The sequence below is a fragment of the Oscarella lobularis genome, chromosome 18, assembly GCF_947507565.1.
Source record: "Oscarella lobularis chromosome 18, ooOscLobu1.1, whole genome shotgun sequence".
NCBI classification, from domain to species: domain Eukaryota; kingdom Metazoa; phylum Porifera; class Homoscleromorpha; order Homosclerophorida; family Oscarellidae; genus Oscarella; species Oscarella lobularis.
Genome location: NC_089192.1, coordinates 56073 through 79840, shown reverse-complemented (window position 1 = coordinate 79840; position 23768 = coordinate 56073). Strand labels below are relative to the sequence as shown.

The 23768-nt window shown below is 41.0% G+C and overlaps 8 protein-coding genes and 1 long non-coding RNA gene across 11 annotated transcripts; 6 read left to right on the top strand and 3 right to left on the bottom strand.

The window, feature by feature from the left end:
* Nucleotides 1-52: 52 nt before the first annotated feature.
* On the bottom strand, nt 53-2353 carry LOC136198263 (uncharacterized). 2 transcript variants are annotated; one of them, XM_065988177.1, is made up of 10 exons: nt 2212-2353; nt 1820-2156; nt 1684-1766; nt 1482-1631; nt 1340-1428; nt 1244-1295; nt 1102-1195; nt 968-1054; nt 255-917; nt 53-207 (listed from the first exon to the last, which is right to left on the bottom strand). In XM_065988177.1, the coding sequence occupies exons 2-9, from the start codon at nt 2027-2029 to the stop codon at nt 687-689; spliced, it is 996 nt and encodes a 331-aa protein (XP_065844249.1). In that variant the 5' UTR covers nt 2030-2156; nt 2212-2353; the 3' UTR covers nt 53-207; nt 255-686. The 2 variants fall into 2 exon arrangements, with proteins under 2 accessions (XP_065844249.1, XP_065844248.1); XM_065988176.1 differs by having other exon boundaries at nt 1820-2345.
* On the top strand, nt 2049-3654 carry LOC136198264 (uncharacterized). Its single transcript, XM_065988179.1, has 11 exons — nt 2049-2212; nt 2261-2359; nt 2412-2439; nt 2491-2586; nt 2634-2748; nt 2800-2864; nt 2917-3006; nt 3060-3075; nt 3127-3196; nt 3244-3297; nt 3343-3654. Exons 1-11 carry the CDS (start codon nt 2096-2098, stop codon nt 3421-3423), a joined length of 831 nt encoding a protein of 276 aa, XP_065844251.1. The 5' UTR covers nt 2049-2095; the 3' UTR covers nt 3424-3654.
* LOC136198262 (translocating chain-associated membrane protein 1-like 1) lies at nt 3432-5231 on the bottom strand. Its single transcript, XM_065988175.1, has 11 exons — nt 5090-5231; nt 4931-5000; nt 4755-4873; nt 4578-4694; nt 4425-4514; nt 4322-4373; nt 4196-4268; nt 4041-4145; nt 3917-3988; nt 3791-3868; nt 3432-3738 (listed from the first exon to the last, which is right to left on the bottom strand). The coding sequence occupies exons 1-11, from the start codon at nt 5219-5221 to the stop codon at nt 3558-3560; spliced, it is 1089 nt and encodes a 362-aa protein (XP_065844247.1). The 5' UTR covers nt 5222-5231; the 3' UTR covers nt 3432-3557.
* A 5-nt stretch (nt 5232-5236) lies between these two features.
* On the top strand, nt 5237-8557 carry LOC136198260 (MYND-type zinc finger-containing chromatin reader ZMYND8-like). Of its 2 annotated transcripts, XM_065988174.1 has the most exons (14): nt 5237-5356; nt 5827-5928; nt 5997-6228; nt 6294-6383; nt 6447-6539; nt 6592-6679; nt 6743-6798; nt 6856-6933; nt 6989-7048; nt 7098-7153; nt 7208-8010; nt 8064-8141; nt 8199-8285; nt 8340-8557. In XM_065988174.1, exons 1-11 carry the CDS (start codon nt 5325-5327, stop codon nt 7392-7394), a joined length of 1074 nt encoding a protein of 357 aa, XP_065844246.1. In that variant the 5' UTR covers nt 5237-5324; the 3' UTR covers nt 7395-8010; nt 8064-8141; nt 8199-8285; nt 8340-8557. The 2 variants fall into 2 exon arrangements, with proteins under 2 accessions (XP_065844246.1, XP_065844245.1); XM_065988173.1 differs by lacking the exon at nt 5237-5356 and having other exon boundaries at nt 5369-5928.
* Nucleotides 8558-9468: 911 nt separating this feature from the next.
* Nucleotides 9469-11365, top strand: LOC136197743 (uncharacterized). The gene is made up of 3 exons (XR_010672581.1): nt 9469-9719; nt 9779-9868; nt 11081-11365. It is a non-coding gene; the product is annotated as an uncharacterized lncRNA (long non-coding RNA).
* On the bottom strand, nt 9824-11574 carry LOC136197742 (protein ABHD1-like). Its single transcript, XM_065987563.1, has 9 exons — nt 11202-11574; nt 11045-11148; nt 10937-10997; nt 10842-10887; nt 10683-10795; nt 10455-10637; nt 10345-10408; nt 10128-10293; nt 9824-10059 (listed from the first exon to the last, which is right to left on the bottom strand). Exons 1-9 carry the CDS (start codon nt 11555-11557, stop codon nt 9887-9889), a joined length of 1266 nt encoding a protein of 421 aa, XP_065843635.1. The 5' UTR covers nt 11558-11574; the 3' UTR covers nt 9824-9886.
* LOC136197741 (transmembrane and coiled-coil domains protein 2-like) lies at nt 11568-14339 on the top strand. Its single transcript, XM_065987562.1, has 19 exons — nt 11568-11643; nt 11701-11898; nt 11946-12004; nt 12051-12148; nt 12201-12366; nt 12419-12457; nt 12518-12602; nt 12649-12703; nt 12759-12852; nt 12911-12972; nt 13022-13057; nt 13104-13168; nt 13231-13327; nt 13375-13540; nt 13592-13666; nt 13720-13776; nt 13830-13925; nt 13971-14158; nt 14207-14339. The coding sequence occupies exons 1-19, from the start codon at nt 11619-11621 to the stop codon at nt 14265-14267; spliced, it is 1722 nt and encodes a 573-aa protein (XP_065843634.1). The 5' UTR covers nt 11568-11618; the 3' UTR covers nt 14268-14339.
* Nucleotides 14340-14911: 572 nt separating this feature from the next.
* Nucleotides 14912-16898, top strand: LOC136197659 (2-aminomuconic semialdehyde dehydrogenase-like). Its single transcript, XM_065987473.1, has 11 exons — nt 14912-15047; nt 15101-15301; nt 15350-15561; nt 15607-15773; nt 15823-15893; nt 15951-16055; nt 16113-16188; nt 16241-16330; nt 16381-16453; nt 16500-16636; nt 16696-16898. Exons 2-11 carry the CDS (start codon nt 15141-15143, stop codon nt 16840-16842), a joined length of 1239 nt encoding a protein of 412 aa, XP_065843545.1. The 5' UTR covers nt 14912-15047; nt 15101-15140; the 3' UTR covers nt 16843-16898.
* Nucleotides 16899-16906: 8 nt separating this feature from the next.
* Nucleotides 16907-23737, top strand: LOC136197656 (DNA mismatch repair protein Msh6-like). Its single transcript, XM_065987470.1, has 31 exons — nt 16907-17259; nt 17309-17468; nt 17525-17794; nt 17847-17941; nt 17994-18048; nt 18098-18190; nt 18243-18394; nt 18447-18505; nt 18553-18612; nt 18665-18741; nt 18794-18865; nt 18919-18990; nt 19039-19194; nt 19251-19354; nt 19400-19804; nt 19852-19932; nt 19991-20086; nt 20148-20208; nt 20264-20318; nt 20369-20469; nt 20523-20544; nt 20593-20803; nt 20854-20925; nt 20973-21033; nt 21081-21179; nt 21248-21434; nt 21483-21572; nt 21621-21766; nt 21820-21957; nt 22009-22076; nt 22137-23737. Exons 1-31 carry the CDS (start codon nt 16958-16960, stop codon nt 22216-22218), a joined length of 3702 nt encoding a protein of 1233 aa, XP_065843542.1. The 5' UTR covers nt 16907-16957; the 3' UTR covers nt 22219-23737.
* The last annotated feature ends 31 nt before the right edge of the window (nt 23738-23768 follow it).

Below are 23768 nucleotides of genomic sequence, written 5' to 3'. Positions count from 1 at the left end.
TATTTAAATCAAAAACTACATTTCCTGTATGTATATATAGTATATAGTCACTTTCCTGGGATCTGCAATTCAAGGCCAATTTGAGCGGCTGTTCCTATTGGACGAATTTCAGGTGAAGTGTAATGACACCAATAACCGGAATTTTGATTCCATCCATCAAAGGAGACCCTAATTCTCTCTCCATCGACGTCGAAAATTGTAGCAACGCTACATTCAATTATTTTATGAAGAATAGTCAATGGGAATTTCTTTACCAAACTAATCCGGGATATCGCCGATCTACAGCTTCTACTTTCATATTGGGAACGAAAAGATTTCCGGGAGAAGGATCAAACTTCTGAATTTTAAAAATCAATTTGAGCGCTTGGGAACAAAAGGAAGGTATTTTGACGACGTCGTCGCTCATTGATTTCAAATCGTCGTCGTCACGTGCTTGCCACTTTGTCCAATAGCGAGAGTTTGCCGAATAATCGTCATCCTTCCATTCGCACGGCCATGCACTCGCTTTCGACGGTGCAGGAGAAATTTCTGCGAGCTGTTTTCCGCATGCAACGAACCCCCGTCTTCGAAATTTCTTGACGTCGAATGGCCATCTCATGTCCTAGCACTCGAAACTCCCGTACATATGTATTCACGCCCGTATATCCACGCGTCCGATTCCCTCCAAGCAAACATTAAAATTAAATTCAGTGTTTAAAATACAGTCTGGGAAAAACATAGAAAGTGTGATTGGTTAAATGACTTTGATTGCCAAGGGAATGTCCCGCGTATTGATGGCATATAAAATGGGGGCGTGGTTCCCGCGACGATGACGAGGAAACCGATGATCGCATTCGATTTAGAAGCGCTTTAGCACATTGAACCGAACACGTGACCGCAGTTCGACCAACTCGATTGACGTCATCACATAACCATTTCTGAAAAAATCAATAAATTAATTATTAATTAATTTCTATAGATATTCTACTTGGCACGTGAAGTAGTCGACTGTATTGACTCCCCATAGAAAAGGACCTCCGCAAAAAGGACACTTTCTTGCATTTAATATCAATTTCTACACGCATCTGAGAGGTAAGCAATTAATTATTAAAAAGTATTTACTTTTATAGATGGTGGAAGCAATTTTTCTGCTGATTGGACATTGAAGCCACTTCGTAAAATTACCCTCACAACCATATCTTGAAGAGAAAATTCTCTAAATTAAATAGTCAGTAAAAATGACGTCATTAATTTGTGGACTCACTGCTCATCTCTTTCGAAACGATAGCAAGAATGAAAGGCTTCAAGTGGAGCAGCTAAGAAAAGGTAGATTAGATAAATAATTTGTATTATTATTAACCTTTGGTATTTGTCCTGGTCAAATATCCTTTCCAATTCGATCCCCCAGCTCTCCATTCATCAAGCCATTGTTGCCCTCTCGACGTCCCTAAGATCAAAAACCACATTTCCCGTATGTATATATAGTATATAGTCACTTTCCTGGGGTTTGCAATGAGAGACCAATTTGAGCGGCTGTTCCTATTGGACGAATTTCAGGTGAAGTGTAATGACACCAATAATCGTAATTATGATTCCATCCGTCGAAGTAGACTCGGACTCTCTCTCCATCGACGTCGAAAATTGTAGCAATGCTAGATTCGATTATTTTTACGAAGAAGAATAGTCAATGGGAATTTTCTTTACCAAACTAATCCGGGATATCGCCGATCTACAGCTTCTACTTTCATATCGGGAACGAAAAGATTTTCGGGAGAAGGATCAAATTTCTAAAGAAAATATTTGAATGAATTCGAGCGCTTGAGGAGGCGAATGAAGGCACTTTGACGACGTCGTCGCTGATTGGTGGAAAAACGACGTCGTCACGTGCTTCCCACTTCGTCCAATAGCGAGAATTCGCCGAATAATCGTCGTCGTTCCATTCGCGGGGCGATGCACTCGGTTTCGATAGTGCAGGAGAAATTTCTGCGAGCTGCTGTCCACGTGCAACGAATCGCCTTCGAAATTTCTCGACGTCGAATTGCCAGCTCATGATAAAAGTCCCGTAGATAGACCATCAACGCCCGTACATCCACGTTCTCCTCTCTCTTTCGTATCTATGGCTGCGCCGGCGGCGTGTTTGCGCGATCCGGAAGAGATTCTCACGTGTCCTTTCGATCCTGTGCATCAAGTCGCTGCAAAACGATTTCCCTATCACCTCATAAAGTGTTCGACCGTAAGAAGATCGTCGAAATCAATTCGAAATCGCCTCGTCTCTTCGTAGAATTACGGCGCTCCGTATTATATGTGTCCTTTCAACGGACGCCACGTATTTATCGTCGAAGAACTGTTCGAGATTCACAAAAGAAAATGCCCGGATCGTGTAAGCGGAAATCCCCGTACGCTTGAGAAAGAACACGATTTTTCTTCTTTAGTTTTGCGTCGAAAGAGAGTACATGCACGGTCGGTTTTTTTAAATTATCTCTGAACAAAATGAATTTTTTTGAATTTTAGAAACGGGCGCCATTGCAGCTAAATGTACGGGAGATTTGAGCATGCCTCAAACTACTACTGTAGCTATTTCGGATGATGCTGAAAATTGGGAAGAAGGTCAGTCAATAATTTTGATTAATTAATCAAGACACGTGTCTTTTTAGAAGTTGTTCAAGTCCCGGATGTGGAAGAGGAATTCGTAGAGAGACAACGAAAAGAAGTCGACGTTTCGAAACTCAGTGCAACTCAGAAGAAAAATTATATGAGAGGAATAAAGAGGTTTAAAATTAATAAATAAATAAATAATTAAGGAGTATGGGCATTTTTTAGAGAGGAGAAAAATTCCACTGTTGCTGTTTGCGGAATAGGAAGAGGTCAGAGAATCAATAGAAAAGGTTAGATCATTTATTTTTAATTAATAATTAATTAATTAATTAATTAATTTAGACGTTTCTCTTCAAATGGATATTGTAAAAGCGAGTCTGACAACAAAAGTGACTGGTATTGGACGTGGATGCATTTTACAAAGACAACAATGTAACGAGAGCACGTGTCATTTTAAATTCTAATTTTATTGGGAATTTTTTTAGATGCCATATCTGTTGGGTAAATTTAAAAATATATATATATTGATTATAGAGTTTTAGTGTGAAATAGGAAGGATGAAGACGATGAGGAACGCGAAATAAAAAAGAAAATTCACAAGAATCAAAAATTGCTGAACGAAGTATAGATTCCACAGCTAATTAATATTGCAATAATTTTGCATTATAGATTTCTGCACTGGAGGCAAAGAGAGACAGAAAAGAAGCGCTGGAGAAAAACCAGGTACACAAGTAATAAAATCAATAATTAAATAACGATAATGCGTAGTTGGAAAAAATTGATCGAAAAGAGATAATTGAGCGCGAATTAAAAGCGCTCATGGAAGCCAAAAAGAAGATGATATGTTAATTAAAGAGTTTATTCGACGAATTTTATTTGTGAAGATCAGATAGACATAAGAGACAGAGACAGAGAGAAGAAGAAGAAAGGGGGAGGGGGACAAAAAAAAAAAACGAAGACGTTCTTGTTGTGTGTTCTTGTGTTCAATGATTGGTTGAGATTTTCTTTCGTTTTTTGATCTCTTCTTCCTTTTTTCTTTCTTTATGATCAGAAGTTGCGGTCTTGCGATGCGATTTCTCATCTCTCTGCGATTTGAGCTGCGTTGTGATGAATGTCCACAATTGCAACAATGTCACTGCCATCACACCAGCCAACATTGGAAATCTAAAGGTATTAATCTATTGATAAATGCCTACATATGTTTTTGAATGTTTACCGTATTGTGGGGAGATTGAAATTTCCCGTTTCGAATCCTATGGGGATTTCTTCGCTGAATTGACTTGGAAGTCCGAATCTAAAGTATTTAATTAATTAAAGTTGATTTGGGAGGTGTAAGTTATACAAGTATGCTGCTATGGCAACAGCCAGTATAGAAATTTTCGTCAAAACGAGCCAAATTGACGAAAGAGTTTGACTAGAAGAGAGAGATTATTAATTCTTATTAATTAATTTAATTGATTACGTACATGGCTGAAACGCGTTTTCCGCACAATTGGAGAAGATTCGATAGGGTCTTAAAAAATTCCCCGGAATTGTGAAACACAAAGAAAAAAATTCCCAGACGAATAAATCTTAAATAATTAAAAGGTATGGAGTGCGTGGGCGTGGTCTCTTTGTTTACCCAAAGACGTAATGTCCAAGAACCAGACTCAAATTGATGACATATGTAACAAGTTTGTCTTGAATTTCCTCCTAAAAAATAATCGCTGTTTATTGGCTGAAAATAACCGTGTACGGGAATTTTCCTTCTTTGTTTTCATCAGATACACTTCCGGAAAGTTGTGCAGCCAAAATCCTATCTATATAATACAGATTAATTAATTAATTAATTAATTAATAGCGACTCATACCAAAAGAATAAAATACATTTTTTCAATAAAACGAATGGGCAAATCAGGATATTGCCTCCAGAGTTGAGACGGAGGAAATAGATACTCTTGCTAAAGAAAAAAACCCGGATGACATAATAAGAGCTCTCTAACTAAAGTTGTTAGTGTACTTACCTGAATGAGGATTGTTGCACCTGCTACAGTCGAGACAAAATAGAAGACAACGAAATTTCCATTGTCGTAAAATTCGGCAGTTTTCGTTTTGGAAAGGTGCAATCTTCGACCGTATTTCTTAATTAAATTAATTCATTAATTAAAAATATTTAATCAGTGAAAAGAAAAAAGAGACACCTCCCAAACGTATTCGTGAAAAACGGCGTGAACTATGATCCATATCATAGTATAGAAAATTAAGGTAAACACGTCTCTAGACCCGATATGAAAGAGTTGAATTTCTTCCGTAACATTGCCTAAGGGGGAGAGGGTTAATTAATTAATTAATTAATTAATTAACCCGGGGGGAGTACTCGAATTCGTTCTATTGATTGTGCTATTGTATTGGGGAGCGCAGAACGGATTAGCTATCCGGGACGTCGTCTAAAAAGGAGATAAAGAATTCGTCAAGATTCTCCCGGAGGTGGAAATGGTCCAAGGGGTCCAAGGGGTCCCGGGTGCAAGGGTCGTGCCTGGAACATGAGACCGAGACATATGACGGCGCAGATGCACGAGAAGATATCGGCGTGATTGTCTATAAAGAATTGTTGGCTGAAGATGGGCGCTTGGCTCTTCTTCTTCGCGTAACGTCCACCAGCAGGCATCCTTTTTGTACGGGACTCTCCGAATTGGGACGCCCGGACTCCACGCAAGGAAAAACTCTTCATAACGTCGTGCGCAAAGGCGCAGACGCAGAATTTGTTGGAAATGACTGACGCCAATAAGGAAGCGAGCAACGAGTAAGTTATAGAAGCAAAGTGTTAAAATTGGTTATTGATACATGGAGATGATATTGGAGAGAGATACTTAGCTAATATACTGGACCAGTAGATGGGAAAAATAGGGATTTCGATTTGGAGAAGACAGATGCACATCAATTTCGATTTGACTCCAACTTTCACTTTATATCGAGACAGGGTCATCAGATCAGAAGATATTACAGATCTATTCTTTTTCCTCGTTGTTGTGACGCGATGATGACGTCAGAGGCGACGAGGAGAAAGAAGAAACTTGAAAGGAAGAGAATTGCGTGCATTGCGTCACGTAGACTCAAGATTCACTTTCATCTCTCCTATTTACCTAACCCTAACCTTTCTTCTCTCAACTCTGACTCTCGACGCGATCTTATAGACTACGTCATACATTTATCTAGTCCAAAGTCCCAAAGAGGAGCCCCCTCACTTCCTAACCCTCTTTTCTTTTCTTACAGCGACACGTCGAACGTTTATCAAGTCGTTCAAAGCCCTGCGGTGCCCGTTGCCGAAGCAGCGGCCGCTCCAGCGTCTCAAATCGACCAAGTTGCTACATCGACGTCAGTCTTTCTAAGATGGCGACTCAAATTCACTCAATAAATGATTTCTCTTTCCCTCGGCGATCTAGATCGAAAATTTGTCTACGTCTCAAACGCTGCAGCGCGTACGAAGTCGGCTCGTCGCCGAGAAAGCGGCAAACGAGCGAAATGGAGCCGGAGAACGATAGCTTTTGTTGGATTTGTCATTGCGACGGTTCTCTCGTCTGTTGCGATACGTGTCCGCGCGTATTTCACTCGCGATGCGCTGGATCGTCGAAATCTGCGAAACCCGATGAGAAATGGACTTGCTTTGTCTGTCGAGTGCGTCGCGATCCCTTTAGGGAATTTTTTTCTTAGGGGGCCCCCTTCGAGTTTTTATCGCGTAGAATGTTCAATTGTCTTTGAAAAAGACGCCTCTTGTCGATTTGAATGAATGTTTGCTCGTCGTTCTTGAGTTGATGCGTAACGTTGAAGGGGTAAGTGGACATTTTTCAATATTTTTAACTACTGTAATTAAATTTGACTTTTTTCTATAATAGTCGGAGCCTTTTCAAAAGCCTGTCGATGTTGTCGAGTTTACGAATTATAGAGATTGGATATTTAATCCCATTGATTTGAACCTTCTAAGAGAAGTAAAAAAACAATGAAATCAATGATAAAAATCAATAATAGTGACTATAATAGAAAATACAGAATGGAAAGTATTCTGTTCCCCAACAGTTTCTTTACGATTGCCAATGGATATTGCACAATTGCATTATTTATAATGGAGGTACAACCCCCAAAAGCACATTTTCATCATTTTCATTTTTTAATTAATTAATTAATTAAAAAGATTATGGCGAACTCACCACTATTGCCAAAGCGATGATGAGAACGTGCAAACGCGAAGTGAGGACTATAATGATCACATAAATTAATTAAAACTCAATTCAATTCAATATTTAGATTGCAGAATTGCTTCTTTGCCCCGAATGCTACATATTATCAATCAGAAAGCCGAGTGGCTGGTTTACATCCGCTTGCGTACAATATAAAAATATCGATTAATTAATCAAAGTATCTATTCTATATGTCTTAGTCAAAAGCACATAAGCCTGTCTGGGCTAAATTGAGAGGCTATCCTTTCTGGCCTGGAAAGGTGCAAAAATCTCTCTAATATTATTTATCTATTTATCATCATTTTTTAGGTAGTGAATCAAATCGGTGACCGGTATGACGTCAGATTCTTTGGAGACTACGACAGGTATAATTAAATAATAAATAAAATAAATAAATATTTATTTTTAATTAATTAAAGGTCTAAGGTAGTCAAAGCGTCTATAAGGAATTATAGCAATACGCCTTCGTCGCCAAGCAACCAACTCAAAGATTGGGTTTCTGCATGCAAGGAAATGGAAACGTATGTCAATAATCTCAAAAAGGCCGGATGCATCGACGCAGATCTTGACATATTTCCAAATCGAATAATCAAAAATTATAAATAATGTTAATCATAGCGCCGCCGCCGCCGCCCCCGCCCCCGCCCCCGCCCCCGCCCCCGCCGCCACAAGTTCTTTACCCAATGGGCTAGACAAGAAAAATGATAAAAATGATGATAATCCTCCCAAGGCCAAGGCAAATGAAAAGAAGAAGAAATTGGGCGGGGAAACACACATAGGGTCTCGTCGTCGTAATCACGTGGTTACGAGGAAAAGGGAGGCAACGAACTATAAGAATTTTCTCGAGGAGAATATCATTGAAACGACGGATGTTTCGGATAGGAGACGTTTTGAATTGAGGAAAGATATGGGGGAGAGAGTGAGTACGAGTGCGTATGGGGGTGAGGAGACAAACACAGTCGTCAAAGTCGTCGTTTTGAGTGGGGAGGAGGAGGAGGAAGAGGAGGAAGTTGCTATTCCTTTGGAGAGTCCAAAGAAAAATGACGATGATGATCCGGGGAAAATTAATGTGGCAGTTAGGAGGAAGCGGAAAAATGGTTTGATTAATCACAAGACCCGGAAACGCAAAAAGGACGATGACAGTGGTGGTGATCAGATTGAGATTCTGAATGGGCCGCCTTTGGCCTTTAGTGAAGAAATCATCACAACAGGAATCAATAGGGTATGCATGCATGTTTATAGATAAATTAATCATATAGGATATTATACTCTAAGATGACAATGTCCATGAGAAATCAAATGAATGGGATAGCTGAGGCAATTCAAAAAGATCTGGAAGCGTCTTACAGACACGTGAGGGGTTTTTTAATTAAACAATCAAAATTTTAGCTATGTATACATAATATGTAGAAACTTGAAACCTCTCTAAAAGAGCAAGAAATAAAGCTGAGGCAAGAAAAGGAAGAGGCTGTACGAAAAACAAAGAAAAAACACTGGGTGAGTGAGAAGTAGTGTAGCAGTATATATATAATATTGATTCTTTCTTTTCAGTGTTCCTATTGTTTTCAAGAGGCCAGCTACTTTTGTTGCATTCACACGAGTTACTGCAGTCTGAAGTGTCAGAAAAAACATTGGGCTACGCACATGGATACGTGCACGCAAAACTTTCGAAGTTGATACAGTCGAACGCATGAATGATTCCAATTAAATTATTGAGAAGTTTATTTAATTAATGAATAGATCAATAAAAAAAGACTACTGTAGTACAAAAAATTCTTCTTCAAGCTGTCGATCAACCTAAAAAGAAGAAGAAGTCAGTTTGTGCCAATCTATCGTTTTACGTACCTTTTTTCGTTGCGTCCATATTCGCATTACCCAGGCTACACCACGGGGAGGTTTGGACGCTTTCGTAGCCCAAGGCAGCCACCGCAAGCGATGGCCACCCGTTCCAAAAAGTATCGGGCGAGTCACGGGTCCTCGGCCACTCCGATCAGTACCGCCTGGACGAGAGTCGGCCCCTTATACCGAGTCCCCCGGCTCGTTGGTACCAAAGCCTTCGGTATGTCTTCCTGGGAAGAACCGGGCCTTGCGGAAGTGGAGATGCGGCCGACCACTGTTTGTAGGAGTCGACAGGAAAGGCAGTGCAATGCCCAAGTCGAAGTCTCCTGGGCCAGGTCATCCTCCGTCTAATCGTGCCATTGGTGAGATAAGTGCCGGCAACCAGACCGCTTGCGACACCCCCTCCAAGTCGTGCCCGCTCGAGCCTAGCGCGGGCCGTACTTGTTTGGCAACAATAAGACTTTGGCGACCATTCCGCCCAGTGCGTAAACCGAGGCCGAAGCCCCCCATCGCCCTGCCTACGGGCTCCAGCACGGATTAATCCGTGGGCCACGCTGAAACAACAACCCAGGACTTGCCTTTTGTCTTCCCCCGAGCCGGTCCGATCAAGAACGAGACGCAGCGAACCGCGCCGCATTCACCCTCAGCCGCAACTGAAGGGAAATCGGTGTGCGCTTCCCTTTTGAACAGCGTAGCCCCGCCCAGCGCGCTGATAGGTCCCTTGGAGTCACGTGGGGCTCAAGTAGGGCTCTGATTGGTGCGAAACACAGAAACGTCACAGAAACGTCACAGAGGTGCTAAAATGCTCGGTCAGCAATTTATTTTTGGAAGGCGGCTGATGCAAAATAACACCTGCATTACGCATAACCTCACACCTAGACTATATCAAGATGGCGGACGACGACCTCGTGGCGAACCGCGGCAAGGCTTCTGCTCGGTTTCTTCGCGCGCAGATCGATTTGAACACAGCGCAAATGGACAAGGATCACGAACAAACTCCTTTCGCGATGGGAAATCGACGACGAACGATCGAATGACAGCGATGTTCGAAGAAAACGCACTCCATCGAATGGCATTTGAGCTATACAACAAGTAAGGAGAACTAAACTAGCGTCCAAAAGAAAGTAGAGCGAAGAGGGGCCCCCCTTAAGGTTTTCGAACGTTTGCGCGATAAATCGAAGCGAGAGAAAGCGAAATGGGCAAAAATGGAGTTTTTATTCAGCGAAGAATAAAAAAACGAGGTAAACTAAAATTAAATTTTAGTTCAATTCGCTTTCGTGGTTGAAACAAGCTAGAGAAAATTCGCGAAAAATTCGATTCATGAGACATTTCGATCCGGGCTGTAGCCCAATTCCAAATCCTATATGCCCTCCACATCGAGTTTCGACCATAGCAATATTTGCATTCGAACGAAACTCATCTGTAGGCAAAGCTAGAAAAAAGACAAAAAATAATTAAATAAATAAATAAAATTAGATTGGCTCAGGTAATGATTTTTACCTGAGGCAGGTGCAAAAGGATCGTCATCTGCATTGAGTGCGAGATAGGGAGATTTTATGTGGACTAGTTTTTCCTTTGTTGACGCTCTTTTGTAGTAGTTCTGCCACGTATTGTAACCAAACATAGGCACAGTGTAACGTATGTCAAAATCCCGAATCGTTTTTGCCTATAATAAATGATTTGATTAATTAATTATCAATCAGATAGATAGGTGTACTTTGAGAACGTGATCGAGATCAATTGGTAGATCTTTCTCAACTGCTCTGAAAACGCTCAAATTTCTAGAAGAAAAATTAATACATAATACATATATATATGTGTGTGTACCTTCTGATGAGGGAAGTGAGATTATTAGCCAAATAGTGATTAATTGTCACAAGTCGATGTGTCAATTCCAATTGCTGCTGACTTATTAGAATATCATAAGGCACGGATATGACAAAGGTTGCAATGATTCGAGGCCTCTCTCCTCTCTCACCACACTCAATAAGATAATGAGTCAATAAAAGCCTAAGAAAAAAAAATATATATTATATAATATACTGTACTGCTGACCCTCCAAGGGATACGCCTGTGGCAAATATTTTAATCCCTGGTTGATTAGTTGTGATGTGTTCTAGGACCGTTTTCAGGTCATCAATGTTTACGGCTGAGTAGGAACGAGGACTCTAGAATGCCATGTCATATGAGGCTTTGGGTAGGGAGGAGTGTTACTGTTAGCTTAGTCTTGCCACAGCCCCTGTTATTCATAACAACAGCACTGTAATAAAAGTTTAAATATTTAATATTATATATTCAATATTGACTACTTGTAGCCAATTTTGTTTGCAATTGTTACAAAGCGTTTCGAGTAGTTTTCTTCACTGTCACCTGCGCAGAGATAATTAATCAATTAATGAAATAATATTGAATTATACCTGTTAATCCAGGCAATATTAAAATAAGTTTTTTAGGATCATTTCTATCGTCGACACTCCAATCCAAAGCCAAAGTACCATTTTCCGAAAGTTGAACAATTTCTCTATAGACAATAAATAATAATAGAGTAATCATTTCTTTTTTTTTTGATGGTACCGTCTATAAGAGATGTCAATAAATCGATGAAAGAGCGCTCTCGAAAACGAATGAGCCAGTCCACCGAAAGCGAAACACGTTGGAAAGTAACTTCGTTCCGTCGACGGGCAATAGCGCAAGAGAAAATTTCGAAACGAGAGCGACGCGTGCAACTTTGGCTTATGCACAACGTAAGCGAAATAGTAGACAATGTAGCCAATTAGCATGGCGCTATAAACTTGAGCATTCGCCGCGTGCGCGAGACCGAACGCGACGAAGCAAGCCGCGACGACCGCTAGCATTGCCAGTACAATTCGATTTCGCCATAAAAAGTCAGTAAAGCCAGCGAGAGCTTTGACACCAGGCGATAACTCCATCGGTATCACGAAACGGGTATCCGGGACCCGTGTACGTTGAGATTCTTCGGAAAACTCCATCATGACGACTCCACCGTCGCCGCATTGTACGTACGGAGAGCTCTCGACGTCGTGCAAGGCGAAATGTTCCTTCTTTTATTTAGTGGCGATCGATGGAAGAGACTCTTCTGGTGGCGCGAGATCGAGCGACACTTTTCCCCCTTCTTCGGCTCGTTCTTCGCGTCTTGGCTCTATTTCGGTGTCGCATCAGCGTCGATCGCCTTCGCCCTTGCCGCGATCCGAATCGAATCCTTCCGATTCGCCATCTGTTATGAATAAAATCGTCGCGAATATTGGAGGCGGTAAGAAAACGCGAAAAAACGAACATAGCACGTCTATATCTGCATAGGATTCAAAGGCATTAAGAAAGCGTTCGCTAAAAAGGAAGCATCGTCTACGGAAGAAAGCGTAAGTCGATTTTCCGATGACTCTTCTTTGTTGATGTTCCCCTTAGGGGGCCCCCGCTTCTCGCATGGACGCAATGGTCAACGAAAAAATGCCCAAAGGATTCAATCGCGTTCTCGCTCAAATCAAAACAAAGCCAAATCTAAAGTAAGATTTTTTGAACGGAAAAAATTTGTAAATAATTTTTTAATTAATTAAGGAAAGGGGCTACTGTAGCGGATTTGAGATTGTCTCATCATCATCATCATCATCATCATAGTTCCCTTTCATTTCGCAATATTCCAAGTTTCCCGGATTTGACGGACGCCGAAAAACAACAACAACGAAGGGAGTCGGGAGGATCGCTAATCGAATTAGGCGGCGAGGTTTTCACACAAAAAATGATGACGCACATTTGCAAATTTTATTCTATTCTAGGGAGGTGTTATTGAGACGGATGGACCTGTAGACAGTGAGGTGAGGAACCGCACGGATTAACGCGCGTTAGCTGAACGAATCAACGTTGGTTCTCTATAGCAAAGACAGGCGGCTATTTTTCATTTGAGGGATAAGATTTGGAAGACGGAGGAAGCGATTCGACGCGAACAAGGAATTATGGATGGTAGAAAGTAAATAATTAACGTTTAGCCTTATTAATTAGATCTTAGATCATTTGAAGGAGTTTTTGAAACTTGATACCGTAGAAGTGAATAGGAAACCAAAGTGAGTTCATAATAAATATTATATATAAATTAGTGAGGATTTCTTTCTTGTTGAGATTGAAGAGTGTCTTTGAGACGCGGAATAACAAGTCGAAACAGACCATTGATAATTTTAAGAAAAAGATTGAAAAATATAAGGCAAAGATTAAAGTAAGTCATTGACAATATATGTATGTACAGAGATATCTAATAATAATAATTTTGATAGACGTTGGAACAGGGAGGCGGCGATATGACTGTATTAAAGGGCCGAATGATTGAAGGATGGAGGTATATATAAAAAAATGATCATGTGATAGCTACATGATTTCTCTCATAGGGGAGTCAAAGAAGGGATATTGGATACTTTATCAGGGTACATTCACTTTTCTATTACTATTACTTTCATAATATTTCCGTAGTGCTGCGAATTTGATGCGGAGAAGTGGAAGACATCCAGCTGCACATGAGGGTGTAAGTGGTGGGGGTGAGTCACTCACTTACTCATTGATATATGCGTCTATGACGTTTTTTCTTGTGGACCTCAAGGCGACAGCAATTCTCTTATGGAGATGGAAATCGGCGAAAGGCCTCAAAAGCTCGTTGGAGGATCGGAGGAAAATGTGGAAAGGACGTTTCACGTTGGGTACGCGATTGATGACGTAGACTCTAACGTAATCCTCGCATTTTTAGAGACGTTGAAGCCGTTTCTGGAATTTCATTGATTATGCCAACCGTTGAGGAGTTGAAAGAAAGAGTTCGCGAGTTAGATGAAGCGTACAGTGAAACGGTGAAGCGATTGGACGAACTGAAAGAAATTCACGCACTCAAACAAAGAGAATCAGAAGAAAAAAATTTCGTAGAGACACTTTTTATATCAAAAGAAAGAAAGAAATGAATTTTTATATAGGAGGACTTAAGACGAGCTCGAGAGGAAAGAGAAGAGATGCAAATTCGACTCGAAAAGGAAATTCTATTGAGAGAGGAAAGTTGAACAGAGAGAGAAATAATAATTAATTAATTATTTATTTGTGTTAGACTGTGGAGTCTCAGTGCCACGATCTAGAAGTTTCACACCAGGATCTTCAGTCAGAGGTAAGAGAAGTAAACATTAGGAGAAAATAAAAAATATTTCTTTTTTTCTCTAGTTGAGTCAATTGCAAGAGAGACTTGGTGTTCTTGAATATCACACTGGAGAACACTTTGCAGAGACGGATGAACGCGTGGGATCTCTTGATCTCAAAGTAAATAAATAATAAATACACAAATAAATGATTTATTTTTTGTAGTTGTCTGAATTGCAACATGATCGGGAGAGACACAATGAAGGTCTGCTTCTGACTCAGAGCAGTCCGACTTATAAAAGAGCTTTGGTTGCTAAGCCACTGTCTTTTCTGCTCAATATTGTTTCTGGTTTAATTGCTATCATATCGGGAATATTGTTGCCTTTGAGAGTTTATCAGCAGCAAGGAAAATGGTTAGTCTTCATTTTTAATATGTGAATTTTTCATATTTTTTTCTTTAGGCGATGGGCGTGGCTATTTGCAACGTTTGTAATTCTCATCTTAATTTTAGTATATTTTTAATTAGTTAATTAAGTATATAAACATAAGTGTAGAATTTCGTAAGGTAATCAAAAAACAATTCAAAAAAAGGGCACAGCACGTTCACTCGAGAGCAGACCGTCGCCGACGGAATTCCCCTGTTTGTATTTCCCCTATACACGGAGCTTGTACGGACCCCACGTGATGCTCCTCCAAGGTGACTAGGCACTTGGCGGCATCCCGGTGCGTGCAGCCCCTGCAGGTCTTACCCATCCAGAACCCGTGGGGTTAAGTATGTGCCTGTAATCACTGACCCACCGTTGCTCCAGGACCTCGTTCCCGCCCTTCTCAGGCAAGGCTGCAATGAGGACCGTGTCTAACCATGCAATAGACTAATGTTTTGTGAGGCTTTATATAGGTGATTGCTAGTAGATTCCTACCACTGCAACTTTTCGGCGCTAAAAAGTCGTTCGTTTCCGTTCTTCTTCCTTCAGCGACATCTTCGAAAAGTGGAGGCAATTTCTGCTGGTGAATGACGATTCGCGGCACAAAATTTAAGCAAATATAGCAAAAAATTAAAATTCAGTCAAAAAGCCGAACGGGTCACAAATAATTAGATTATACGGGTGCTCTGTAGAGCACGTCCCGGATAGACATGTCGCTTGTCGAAGTAGAAAACTTTATTGGAGGCCAATTCATTGGCTGCGAGAGTCACTTGGACAGCTACGATCCGTCTACGGGTGAAGTATGGGCGCGGATTCCCGACAGTTCGAGCGGCGACGTCGACGCGGCGGTGAAAGCGGCGAAAAACGCTTTTCCAAAGTACGCATCGTTACGCAGCAATCGCGCAAATATAACACATTTACGAACGTTAGATGGTCACGCACGCCGACCGAAGAACGATCGCGAATATTGATGAAAATCGCCGATCTCATAGAATCGAATTCGGACGAATTAGCGCGCAGCGAATCAAAAGACCAAGGAAAACCAATCAGTTTAGCAAAACGAGTCGACATTCCACGTGCCATACACAATTTTCGCTTTTTCGCCTCAGCCATCCTCCACACAACAAACACGTATAATTAGATTAGATTAATTAGATTAATTAATTAATTAATATATAGTTCTACTATTCTTGATGGAGTTGGTGCTGTTAATTACACGCAAAGAATTCCCGTGGGCGTGGCCGGTTTGATTAGTCCCTGGAATCTTCCTCTTTACTTACTCACATTCAAACTTGCACCGGCTCTTGCTACTGGAAATACGGTCGTTGCAAAACCCAGTGAAATGACGTCAGTCACCGCTTGGATGCTCGCTAAATTATTCAATGAAGCAGGTCTCTATTTAATTAATTATTAATTGATTCTTATATGATTTCTAGGTTTGCCTTCTGGGGTTTGTAATATTGTTTTTGGGACTGGTCCAAAGGCTGGATCATCTATCGTTTGTCATCCGGACGTTTCTCTTGTTTCATTTACGGGTAGCACTTTGACTGGAGAGATCATAACAAAGGAGAGTGCATTTGCATGCAAGAAACTCTCCCTTGAAGTAAGGATATCTTATTTATTATTGATTGATTAATTAATATTAGTATTAGCTTGGTGGTAAAAATCCTGCTATTATTTTTGAAGATGCTGATCTTGACAAATGTGTTCCTACGACTTTGAGGTGGTGACGTCACCCTAGGTTATTATGTAATTCAAAATGTTGTTATTTTTACTCTAGATCTAGTTTTGCAAATCAAGGCGAAGTGTGCTTGTGCACGAGTCGAATTTACGTGCAGGAAAAAATTTATGACAAATTCTTGGACCTCCTCGTCTCTGCTACAAAGTAATCTAGAATACGCGATCTTGAGATAGATATAATATTGACATTTTTTAATTAAAGAAAAATTATCGTTGGTCCACCTGAGAACGATTCTACTGTAATGGGAGCTCTTATCAGCAAAGAACATTTAGAAAAGGCAAAAAAGAATACTTTATTTATTTATTTATTTATTTATTTATTTAATTTAGGTGAGGGGCTACGTGGAATTGGCTCAAAAGGAGGGAGGTAAAATTGAATGTGGAGAAGAGCCGCTCTTCCTTCCAGACAAAAATAAACAAGTTAGAGACACAAGAAGAATTATTTTTCGTCATTGTTTTGTTTGTTACAGGGCTATTTTATGAGGCCAATAGTTGTTAGTAATCTATCTGATGGTAGCCGTTGCATGCAGGAAGAAATATTTGGTACGTAAATAATATAAATAGTTTTACTTAATTGATATTTTTCTAGGGCCAATCACGTGCGTTGTTCCGTTCAAAAATGAGGAGGAAGTGATTGAACGAGCTAATAATGTTAAGTATGGATTATCGGCTACAGTGTGGAGTGAGAATTTGTCGCGAGTGCATCGGGTTGCTCAAAGATTAGATGTACGTCACGTGGGAAGAAATTAGTCATACATATTTAATTAATTATTTCTTTTTTTGAGGTTGGCACGGTTTGGACAAATTGTTGGCTTATACGCGATTTGAATGTGCCGTTTGGAGGAATGAAATCGTCAGGTATCGGTCGCGAAGGATTGCACGGATCCATCGATTTTTTCACCGAACAGAAAACAATATGCGTGAAACTATGATATGTGGGGGGATCGGTGACCTTGTGTCTTTAAACCAGGATGTGATTGCCCGCGTTCCCGGACGTATTTACGCGCGTTTCACTTCTCAGATCTTTTCTCGTTTCTCGCTGCAGCGATGCCCGCCGGAAAAGGTCTCTACTCTTATTTTTCACCCATATCGGGTTCGACGACGCCTCGGAAGTCGTCGAAAGGGTCCCCTTCGGGTCAAACGCCCGACGAAGCGGCAAAACGTCCTCGAACGACCGAATTCGACGAATTCGACGTCGTTTGGGGACGAACGGAAGGCGATCGGCTGTGGCCGGGGATCGTTTGTCGCGATCCGATCACGAAAACGATATTTCGAAGGACAAAGCGTCGCCAGTGGAATCTCTTCTTTTTCGGAGATCCCAAAACGCGCATGGGATGGGTCGACGAAAAGTAGGACTACGAAAAAGCGAAGAAAAAACATCGATTTTTGAATATTTAGAGACATACGGGAATACGACGGTGTGACGTCAGGAGTAGACCAGGATGCGAGGGAAGCATGCAAGGAAGCGGATCAAGTGCGAAAGAAGGGAAGAGAAGAGAGAAAAAAACACATCACGAAAGAAGAAGAAGAAGAAGAAGAAGAAGAAGAAGAAATTAATGTCAATAAATCAATAAATAATTAAATATAAATCATGCTTGTTTACACATAAAATAGAGTGGTGGAAGGATGAAGAGGAGAAAATCGGCGTCAGCTGTCTTATCTGCTCATAGAAGAGACAAAAAACGACGCAGAAGAATTATTATGGAAGATAGCAGTGATGATGATGATGATGATGATGAAGAGGAAGAGAAAGAGAAAGATGATAAAGAGAAAACTCCATTGAAGAAAAAGTCGTCGTCTTCTCCTATTGGCTTGAGTCCAGCTGCAGCGCGCGCTAGCTCAAAAAAAGCTGCTACTAATTTGGCAAGATTTCAACGTCCACAAGTTAGATATAAATTATATAATTATTTATATGAAATCAGTTGATTTTTTATAGGGAAATAGTGAACCAATTGGAGGTGGTGGTGGAAAAGAGGAAAGAGAAGCGTTTTTGCATGAGAATTTGATTTGGCTTAAAGAAACGCATCGAAAGTGAGATCCCATCACTTTTATATTTAAAAATAATTGACTTCCTTAATTAAAGGGATGGGAAAGGAAGAGTTCCAACTCATCCGGAGTTTGAATCTTGCACTCTTTATGTGAGTCCAAGATCACCAATATCTCTTATTTTAATTATTGATTCTATAGGTTCCGGGTGATTTTTTGAAGAAGCAAACTCCCGGAATGCAACAGTGGTGGCGAATTAAGAGCGAGAATTTCGACACTGTCATCTTCTTCAAGGCGAGTGTCTATCCAAATCATTAATATCAATTATTTTACTTATGTAATCTAGGTTGGAAAATTTTATGAGCTCTATCACATGGACGCCGTAATTGGAGTCAAAGAACTCGGACTTCTTTATATGAAGGGGGCGTGGGCTCATGCCGGATTTCCGGAAATTTCCTTTGGGCGATATTCAGACGCTTTGGTTCAGAAAGGATACAGGTAGCTATTAATTAATTAATTAATTAAACTAAAGTTATTAATTAATTTTTAGAGTTGCGAGAGTCGAGCAAACGGAAACTCCTTCGATGATGGAAGAGAGAATCAAGAAAGGTCCAAAATAAGACACCACTTAATTAATTAATTAATTTTATATTTAGGAGAGGGTAGTAAATCAGCTCGAGTTGTGAGACGAGAACTATGTGCTGTTATCACCAAAGGTCAGTCACTATACCCTATATATATTCTATTTATCCTATTTATTTTTCTTAGGCACGCGAACGTATAGTTTTCTTGAGGGAGAGTGTTCTAATGCTCAAGGAGCCTTTCTCCTGTCCATTGCAGAGAGGGTTTAAATAGGTCACGTGATATCAATTGGGTTATATATATTTTTTTTCTTAGGCAAAAGATGACGTGGGTGGAGAATCGATTTACGGTGTCTGTTTTGTTGATACGTCTATTGGAAAATTTCACGTAATTTTATTGATGACGTCAAAAAGTGAAAAATGTTTTTTTTTGGTTTTTAGATTGGTCAATTTTGCGACGATCGTCTTGGTTCGAGACTGAGAACTCTGATTGCTCATTATCCTCCCGTTCAAGTGAGAAATCAAAAAAGTCAAGACCTATTTTAATTAAATTCTATTGAGGTTTTATATGAACGTGGCAAGATTCTCTCCAAAACGCAACATATTATTCATCATTGTCTATCAAATTCCTTACAAGACGCTCTGGTTCCCGGAAGTGAATTTTGGACGTCAAAAAAGACGCTGAAATTCATTTCAGAACAGAACCATATAAAGCCGGTTTGAAGAAGAGCAATTAATTAATTAATTAATTAATTAGTCACGTGATATTTTAGTGGCCAGGCGTTTTTGAACAAATGCTTTCTCCCGAAGATTCTTTACGATTGACGGCTCGTGATGAATGGGATTTGGGAATTAGTGCACTAGGAGCAGTCACGTGGTACACGCATAAGAAATTTATAAATCAATATTAAACGTGTGATAGGTATTTGAAGAAATGTCAAATCGATGAGGAGCTTCTCTCATTGGCTCAATTCAACGTGTACACGCCCCTCGATTGTTCTTCTGACATTCGAGACTCTTTTTCCCCCGCCCCCGCACCTCATCAACGTCTCATCCTCGATGACGTCACGCTTCGCAATTTGGAAGTGATTGAAAACAATTGGGACGGATCGACAAGTGGAACATTATTGGAAACGCTGGATCATTGCGTGACGTCATTTGGGAAAAGATTGCTCAAGGAATGGATTTGCAGTCCGCTCTGTCACCCGGATGCGATTCGTGCGCGACAGGATGCCGTCGATGACGTCATGCAATTGCCCGGCGAAATCAATAGTCACGTGATCAATACACTCAAAGGTTTGCCTGATTTGGAAAGACTTATTCGAAGGTATTGTGTAATAATTCCTAATTTAATTTAAATAATTTATATTTTAGAATTCATTCTCTGGGGTCTCCTTTGAGGAGTTCAAGTCATCCGGATAGTCGTGCTGTCATGTATGAAGCTTTGACATATGGGTAACTACCGCGTAATAATGATACATTGATAGCAATTGTTTCAATGATTTCATTTCAGTAAGAAAAAAATCAATGATTTTTTGTCTGCTGTTGGAGGCTTTGAAAAAGCGCAAGAAATGATGGCCACTTTTGGAAAATCATTACCTGATTTCAAGTACAGCTATTCTATTAAAAAATTCATACCCTTGATCACGTGGCATTGTCTCTTTGCGCAGATCGCGTCTACTGAAGGAAATGAAATTTCCGAATATGACGTCACAGTTGGAATTTTTTCAGGTGAAATCAATACATTCTTCTCCTAACTGCCCGTATCATCTCCCCTATTATATAGACAGCATTTAATCACGATGAAGCAAAGAGAGATGGAGTCATAACACCGCGACATGGTAAATAATAATTAATTATTAGCATCCGGGGGTCTGATTCGTTCTTTTAGGAGTTGACTTGAATTTTGACGAGGCCGTTGCTGACGTCAAAAAAGCGGAACTAGAATTAGAAAAGTATCTTAATCAACAGAAAAAGGAAATAGGATCAAAGGTAAGTGCTTATAAAGGATTTTTAATTTTATTTTGTATCTCTTTGTTTTGTAGCAAGTGACCTATATGGGTTCAGGTAAAATGAAATCTATTTTTTTGAATTTTTTTGATTTTTTTGCCTCAGGTCGGACTCGCTATCAATTGGAGGTCCCGGATTCGTTTGCTCAGAAGCTCGACACGTCGAAATACGAACTTCATTCTCAACGAAAAGGATTCAAGCGATTCTACACGAAATCCATTAAAAGAATACTTGGTCAGCTGACCGATGCGGAGGAGAGACGTGACCTTGCACTCAAGGATACAATGAGAAGAATATTTCACGAATTTGATAAAAGGTAATACTAATTAAATCGATTTTTCATGTGATCATTAATTATTTTTTCAGTTATGATATTTGGAACGGAGCCGTTCAGTGTTTGGCCGTTTTGGATGTTTTGTTTAGCTTAGCGCGCTATAGGTACGAAGAAATATCTAACTATGATGACGTCACTAATATAGCATCAGTGTTAGTGGTGATGGAGTCACGTGTAGACCGGAAATTATTTTTTCCAAGGAAAAGGAACAGGTACTGTACATATTATTAATATTTTTAATTGATTAATGTTTCTTTAGCCATTTATTGAGATTATTTCCGGTCGGCATCCTTGCATTTCTCACACTTTTTCCGGAGACTCTTTCATCCCCAATGACGTCAGAATCGGAACATCTGACGTAAGTATCTACATACTGTATATAAAATGGATACATAGTAGCGTGTTGTTTTACACACACACGCACAGATCAGGAATTGTTGTGTTGTCATAGTAACTGGTCCCAATATGGGCGGAAAATCAACTTTGATGCGTCAGACGGGAATTCTCGTCATCATGGCTCAATTGGGATGCTACGTTCCCTGCGAATCGTGTCGACTCACTCCAGTCGATCGCATATTTACTCGACTCGGAGCAAGAGATCGAATTATGGCGGGTAAGGGGACCCCGCCCAATTTTTTAATTTATTTTATTTTATTTTTAGGTGAAAGCACGTTTTACGTCGAATTGAGCGAAACTTCGAGCATACTTCAATACGCTACGAAGAATTCGTTGATTCTTCTCGATGAATTGGGTAAGAGACTAGCGCGCGCACTCCCCCGCGTGTAATTTTCCCGCCAAGGGCGTGGCACGTCGACGTACGACGGCGCGGCGATCGCTTGCGCTGTCGTCAACGAAATCGCGCACATACGAACGCTCTTTTCGACTCACTATCACAGCCTCGTCGAACAATTCGTCGACGACGAGCGAATTTACATGGGTCACATGGTAAGACACGTGGCACTCCGGGACCTCGATAGTAACAGCCTTTCTTTCGAAAGGCGTGTATGGTGGAAAACGATGATGATTCGGATGATTTGAGCGCTGAAACGATAACGTTTCTATACAAATTCGTCGAAGGAGCATGCCCAAAGAGTCACGGCTTCAATGCGGCTCGTCTCGCAGGAATTCCTCATGAAGTTCGCCTTCCACGATCTCGCCGTAAAATGCATTTTTATTAATTTATTTAGATCGTGAAGTTGGCTATGGCTAAAGCTAAACAATTGGAAGCTCGATCGCAGATGGTGAAGCTGATTCGGTGCGTTTTCCATTTCCCCTAAGACGGGATATCAATTTGCCATGCACATACTATTACTAGATCGATAACAGAGGCCGAAACAGAGACGGCGATCACAGAAATGAAGAAAAATCTCGAAACAGTATTGAAACATTTTGATTGATAAGGTAAGAACTTGAAAAGAGTAGAAAAAAAAAACGTTCGTTTGTTGGGATCGTCTAAATACTAAGAGACGGAAATAATAATAAGGGTTTAGAACGCTTGACTGGTAGTAATAGTTCGTTTTCACTCGTTTCCACCGGTGGTCTTTCACCGGAATTTCCTTTTACGCGGCGACGCGCGCACATTGGTGACGCAAATGCGCTGATAGGTTCACGCACGGGTTCATAGAGTTTCCGCGATCCGGGGGGCGTTTTAGAAGTCTTCGTCTTAAAAGGTCGAAATTCCTCCAAAATTGGAGGTAACGAAGTCGACGTTTCCCTAGCAACGAGCCCACCACCGGGACTTTTATGTGACGGTAGCGTCGGACATGAGGCCCCCGATCTTCTGAGTTGTCTAGGAGCGGTCGTAGTGCGGCGTAGAGAGACGTTTGACGTTGATTTTTGTAGTTGACGTCGTTGGTCGAGAGCGCGTCTTAGGAGTTGACTTTCTCGTTCGTGTATGCGCAATGTGAGACGTTGCTCGCGATTCAGTTGTCGTAAACGCAGATCGAGAAATCGGTCTTCTTTCTGCTGAAGTCGCGCCATCGTTTCGTCGCGTTCCATTAGATTTCGACGCAGTAGGGCGTCGTCAGCGCGAGTAATAGGATGAGCGGACATGGGGGGGAAGTCAAGTGTACAGTAGAGGGAGTAAGTAAGCCAAGCCACGACCTCTCATATAAATTTATGAGAGATCCTCTGTGACGCCCTCTTCCATCATTTTCATATATGAATGCATTAGCTTGTCACAATACTGTCGCGACGCTTCCGTACAGTACGAACCCGCGAGACGACTCGTTCGCGTCTCTTTACGAGAACGAACGAAAGAACGACGTCTCGATTTAGAAATAAACGTGCGTTTTTATAGAGGAAATGCAAATAACATTATCCGGTTTTAAATACGTCAGCACGAAGACGAGACAAACTAATGGCTTGTCGTAATAGGCGGCAGAACCATTCTTTCTTTTGTACCCCGCCGCCTATTAGCGACAGGTGTAGCAACCTTGAAAAAAGGTTTCATAGTGTCATGCGGCGAGTCATCATCGTCATCGTCATCCTCCCACACACTTTCCTCTATGACGCACGGAAGTGAAACGGCTCCGCGGATTTCCGATGTCATTTCGCGACGCATGCACGTGACCGGCGAGAGACCCATAGAAATTTTGCGCCCTCGTCGCAAACGCTCCTTCTCCTCCTCATAATTGTCTCCTTGCAAATCAGAAGTTGATTTCCATCTCATAACTATTCGAGGAGGAGGAGCAGATGCTGATGATGATCGGGGCGGCGGCGCTTGAAGCGATACACGTCGCCGCTGTCGTTTCTTTAGTTCCTGTTTGAAAAACTGCGTCTGTCTGTCGCACATTCGCATTGCTACACGCATGTCCTTATCTAATTGCTTTAGCTGGAGTTGGAGTGCGCGCTCATCGCGCTTCAGCAGACGCTTCATCGCTTCATCGCGACGCTCCAAGACATTTTTCCAAAGATTTGATTCCTTCGGGGCGGCAGCGGCGGCGGC

Bases quoted from the DNA above. Each gene is read 5' to 3' on its own strand.
- LOC136197656 (XM_065987470.1), top strand. From the start codon at position 16,958: ATGCCCGCCGGAAAAGGTCTCTACTCTTATTTTTCACCCATATCGGGT. The intron at 18,991-19,038 runs GTGAGAAATCAA...AATTCTATTGAG, and splicing joins CTCATTATCCTCCCGTTCAA to GTTTTATATGAACGTGGCAA. The intron at 21,180-21,247 runs GTAAGTATCTAC...ACACACGCACAG, and splicing joins TCAGAATCGGAACATCTGAC to ATCAGGAATTGTTGTGTTGT.
- LOC136197742 (XM_065987563.1), bottom strand. From the start codon at position 11,557: ATGGAGTTATCGCCTGGTGTCAAAGCTCTCGCTGGCTTTACTGACTTT. The intron at 10,638-10,682 runs GTCAGCAGTACA...TTTTTTTCTTAG, and splicing joins ACAGGCGTATCCCTTGGAGG to GCTTTTATTGACTCATTATC. The intron at 10,294-10,344 runs GTACACCTATCT...CATTTATTATAG, and splicing joins ATCTCGATCACGTTCTCAAA to GCAAAAACGATTCGGGATTT.
- LOC136197741 (XM_065987562.1), top strand. From the start codon at position 11,619: ATGACGACTCCACCGTCGCCGCATT. The intron at 12,149-12,200 runs GTAAGATTTTTT...TAATTAATTAAG, and splicing joins AAAACAAAGCCAAATCTAAA to GAAAGGGGCTACTGTAGCGG. The intron at 13,667-13,719 runs GAAAGTTGAACA...TATTTGTGTTAG, and splicing joins AGGAAATTCTATTGAGAGAG to ACTGTGGAGTCTCAGTGCCA.
- LOC136197659 (XM_065987473.1), top strand. From the start codon at position 15,141: ATGAAAATCGCCGATCTCATAGAATCGAATTCGGACGAATTAGCGCGC. The intron at 15,302-15,349 runs GTATAATTAGAT...ATTAATATATAG, and splicing joins ATCCTCCACACAACAAACAC to TTCTACTATTCTTGATGGAG. The intron at 16,331-16,380 runs GTTAGAGACACA...TGTTTGTTACAG, and splicing joins TTCCAGACAAAAATAAACAA to GGCTATTTTATGAGGCCAAT.
- LOC136198263 (XM_065988177.1), bottom strand. From the start codon at position 2,029: ATGAGCTGGCAATTCGACGTCGAGAAATTTCGAAGGCGATTCGTTGCA. The intron at 1,767-1,819 runs GTGCCTTCATTC...TATTTTCTTTAG, and splicing joins TCAGCGACGACGTCGTCAAA to AAATTTGATCCTTCTCCCGA. The intron at 1,632-1,683 runs GTAAAGAAAATT...AATCGAATCTAG, and splicing joins CGATATCCCGGATTAGTTTG to CATTGCTACAATTTTCGACG.
- LOC136198260 (XM_065988173.1), top strand. From the start codon at position 5,591: ATGATGACGTCAGAGGCGACGAGGAGAAAGAAGAAACTTGAAAGGAAG. The intron at 6,384-6,446 runs GTAAGTGGACAT...TTTCTATAATAG, and splicing joins TGATGCGTAACGTTGAAGGG to TCGGAGCCTTTTCAAAAGCC. The intron at 7,049-7,097 runs GTGCAAAAATCT...ATCATTTTTTAG, and splicing joins ATCCTTTCTGGCCTGGAAAG to GTAGTGAATCAAATCGGTGA.
- LOC136198262 (XM_065988175.1), bottom strand. From the start codon at position 5,221: ATGCCTGCTGGTGGACGTTACGCGAAGAAGAAGAGCCAAGCGCCCATC. The intron at 4,374-4,424 runs GTATGAGTCGCT...TGTATTATATAG, and splicing joins AAATGTATTTTATTCTTTTG to ATAGGATTTTGGCTGCACAA. The intron at 3,989-4,040 runs GTACGTAATCAA...TCTCTCTTCTAG, and splicing joins GGAAAACGCGTTTCAGCCAT to TCAAACTCTTTCGTCAATTT.
- LOC136198264 (XM_065988179.1), top strand. From the start codon at position 2,096: ATGGCTGCGCCGGCGGCGTGTTTGCGCGATCCGGAAGAGATTCTCACG. The intron at 2,865-2,916 runs GTTAGATCATTT...TAATTAATTTAG, and splicing joins TCAGAGAATCAATAGAAAAG to ACGTTTCTCTTCAAATGGAT. The intron at 3,197-3,243 runs GTATAGATTCCA...TTTGCATTATAG, and splicing joins ATCAAAAATTGCTGAACGAA to ATTTCTGCACTGGAGGCAAA.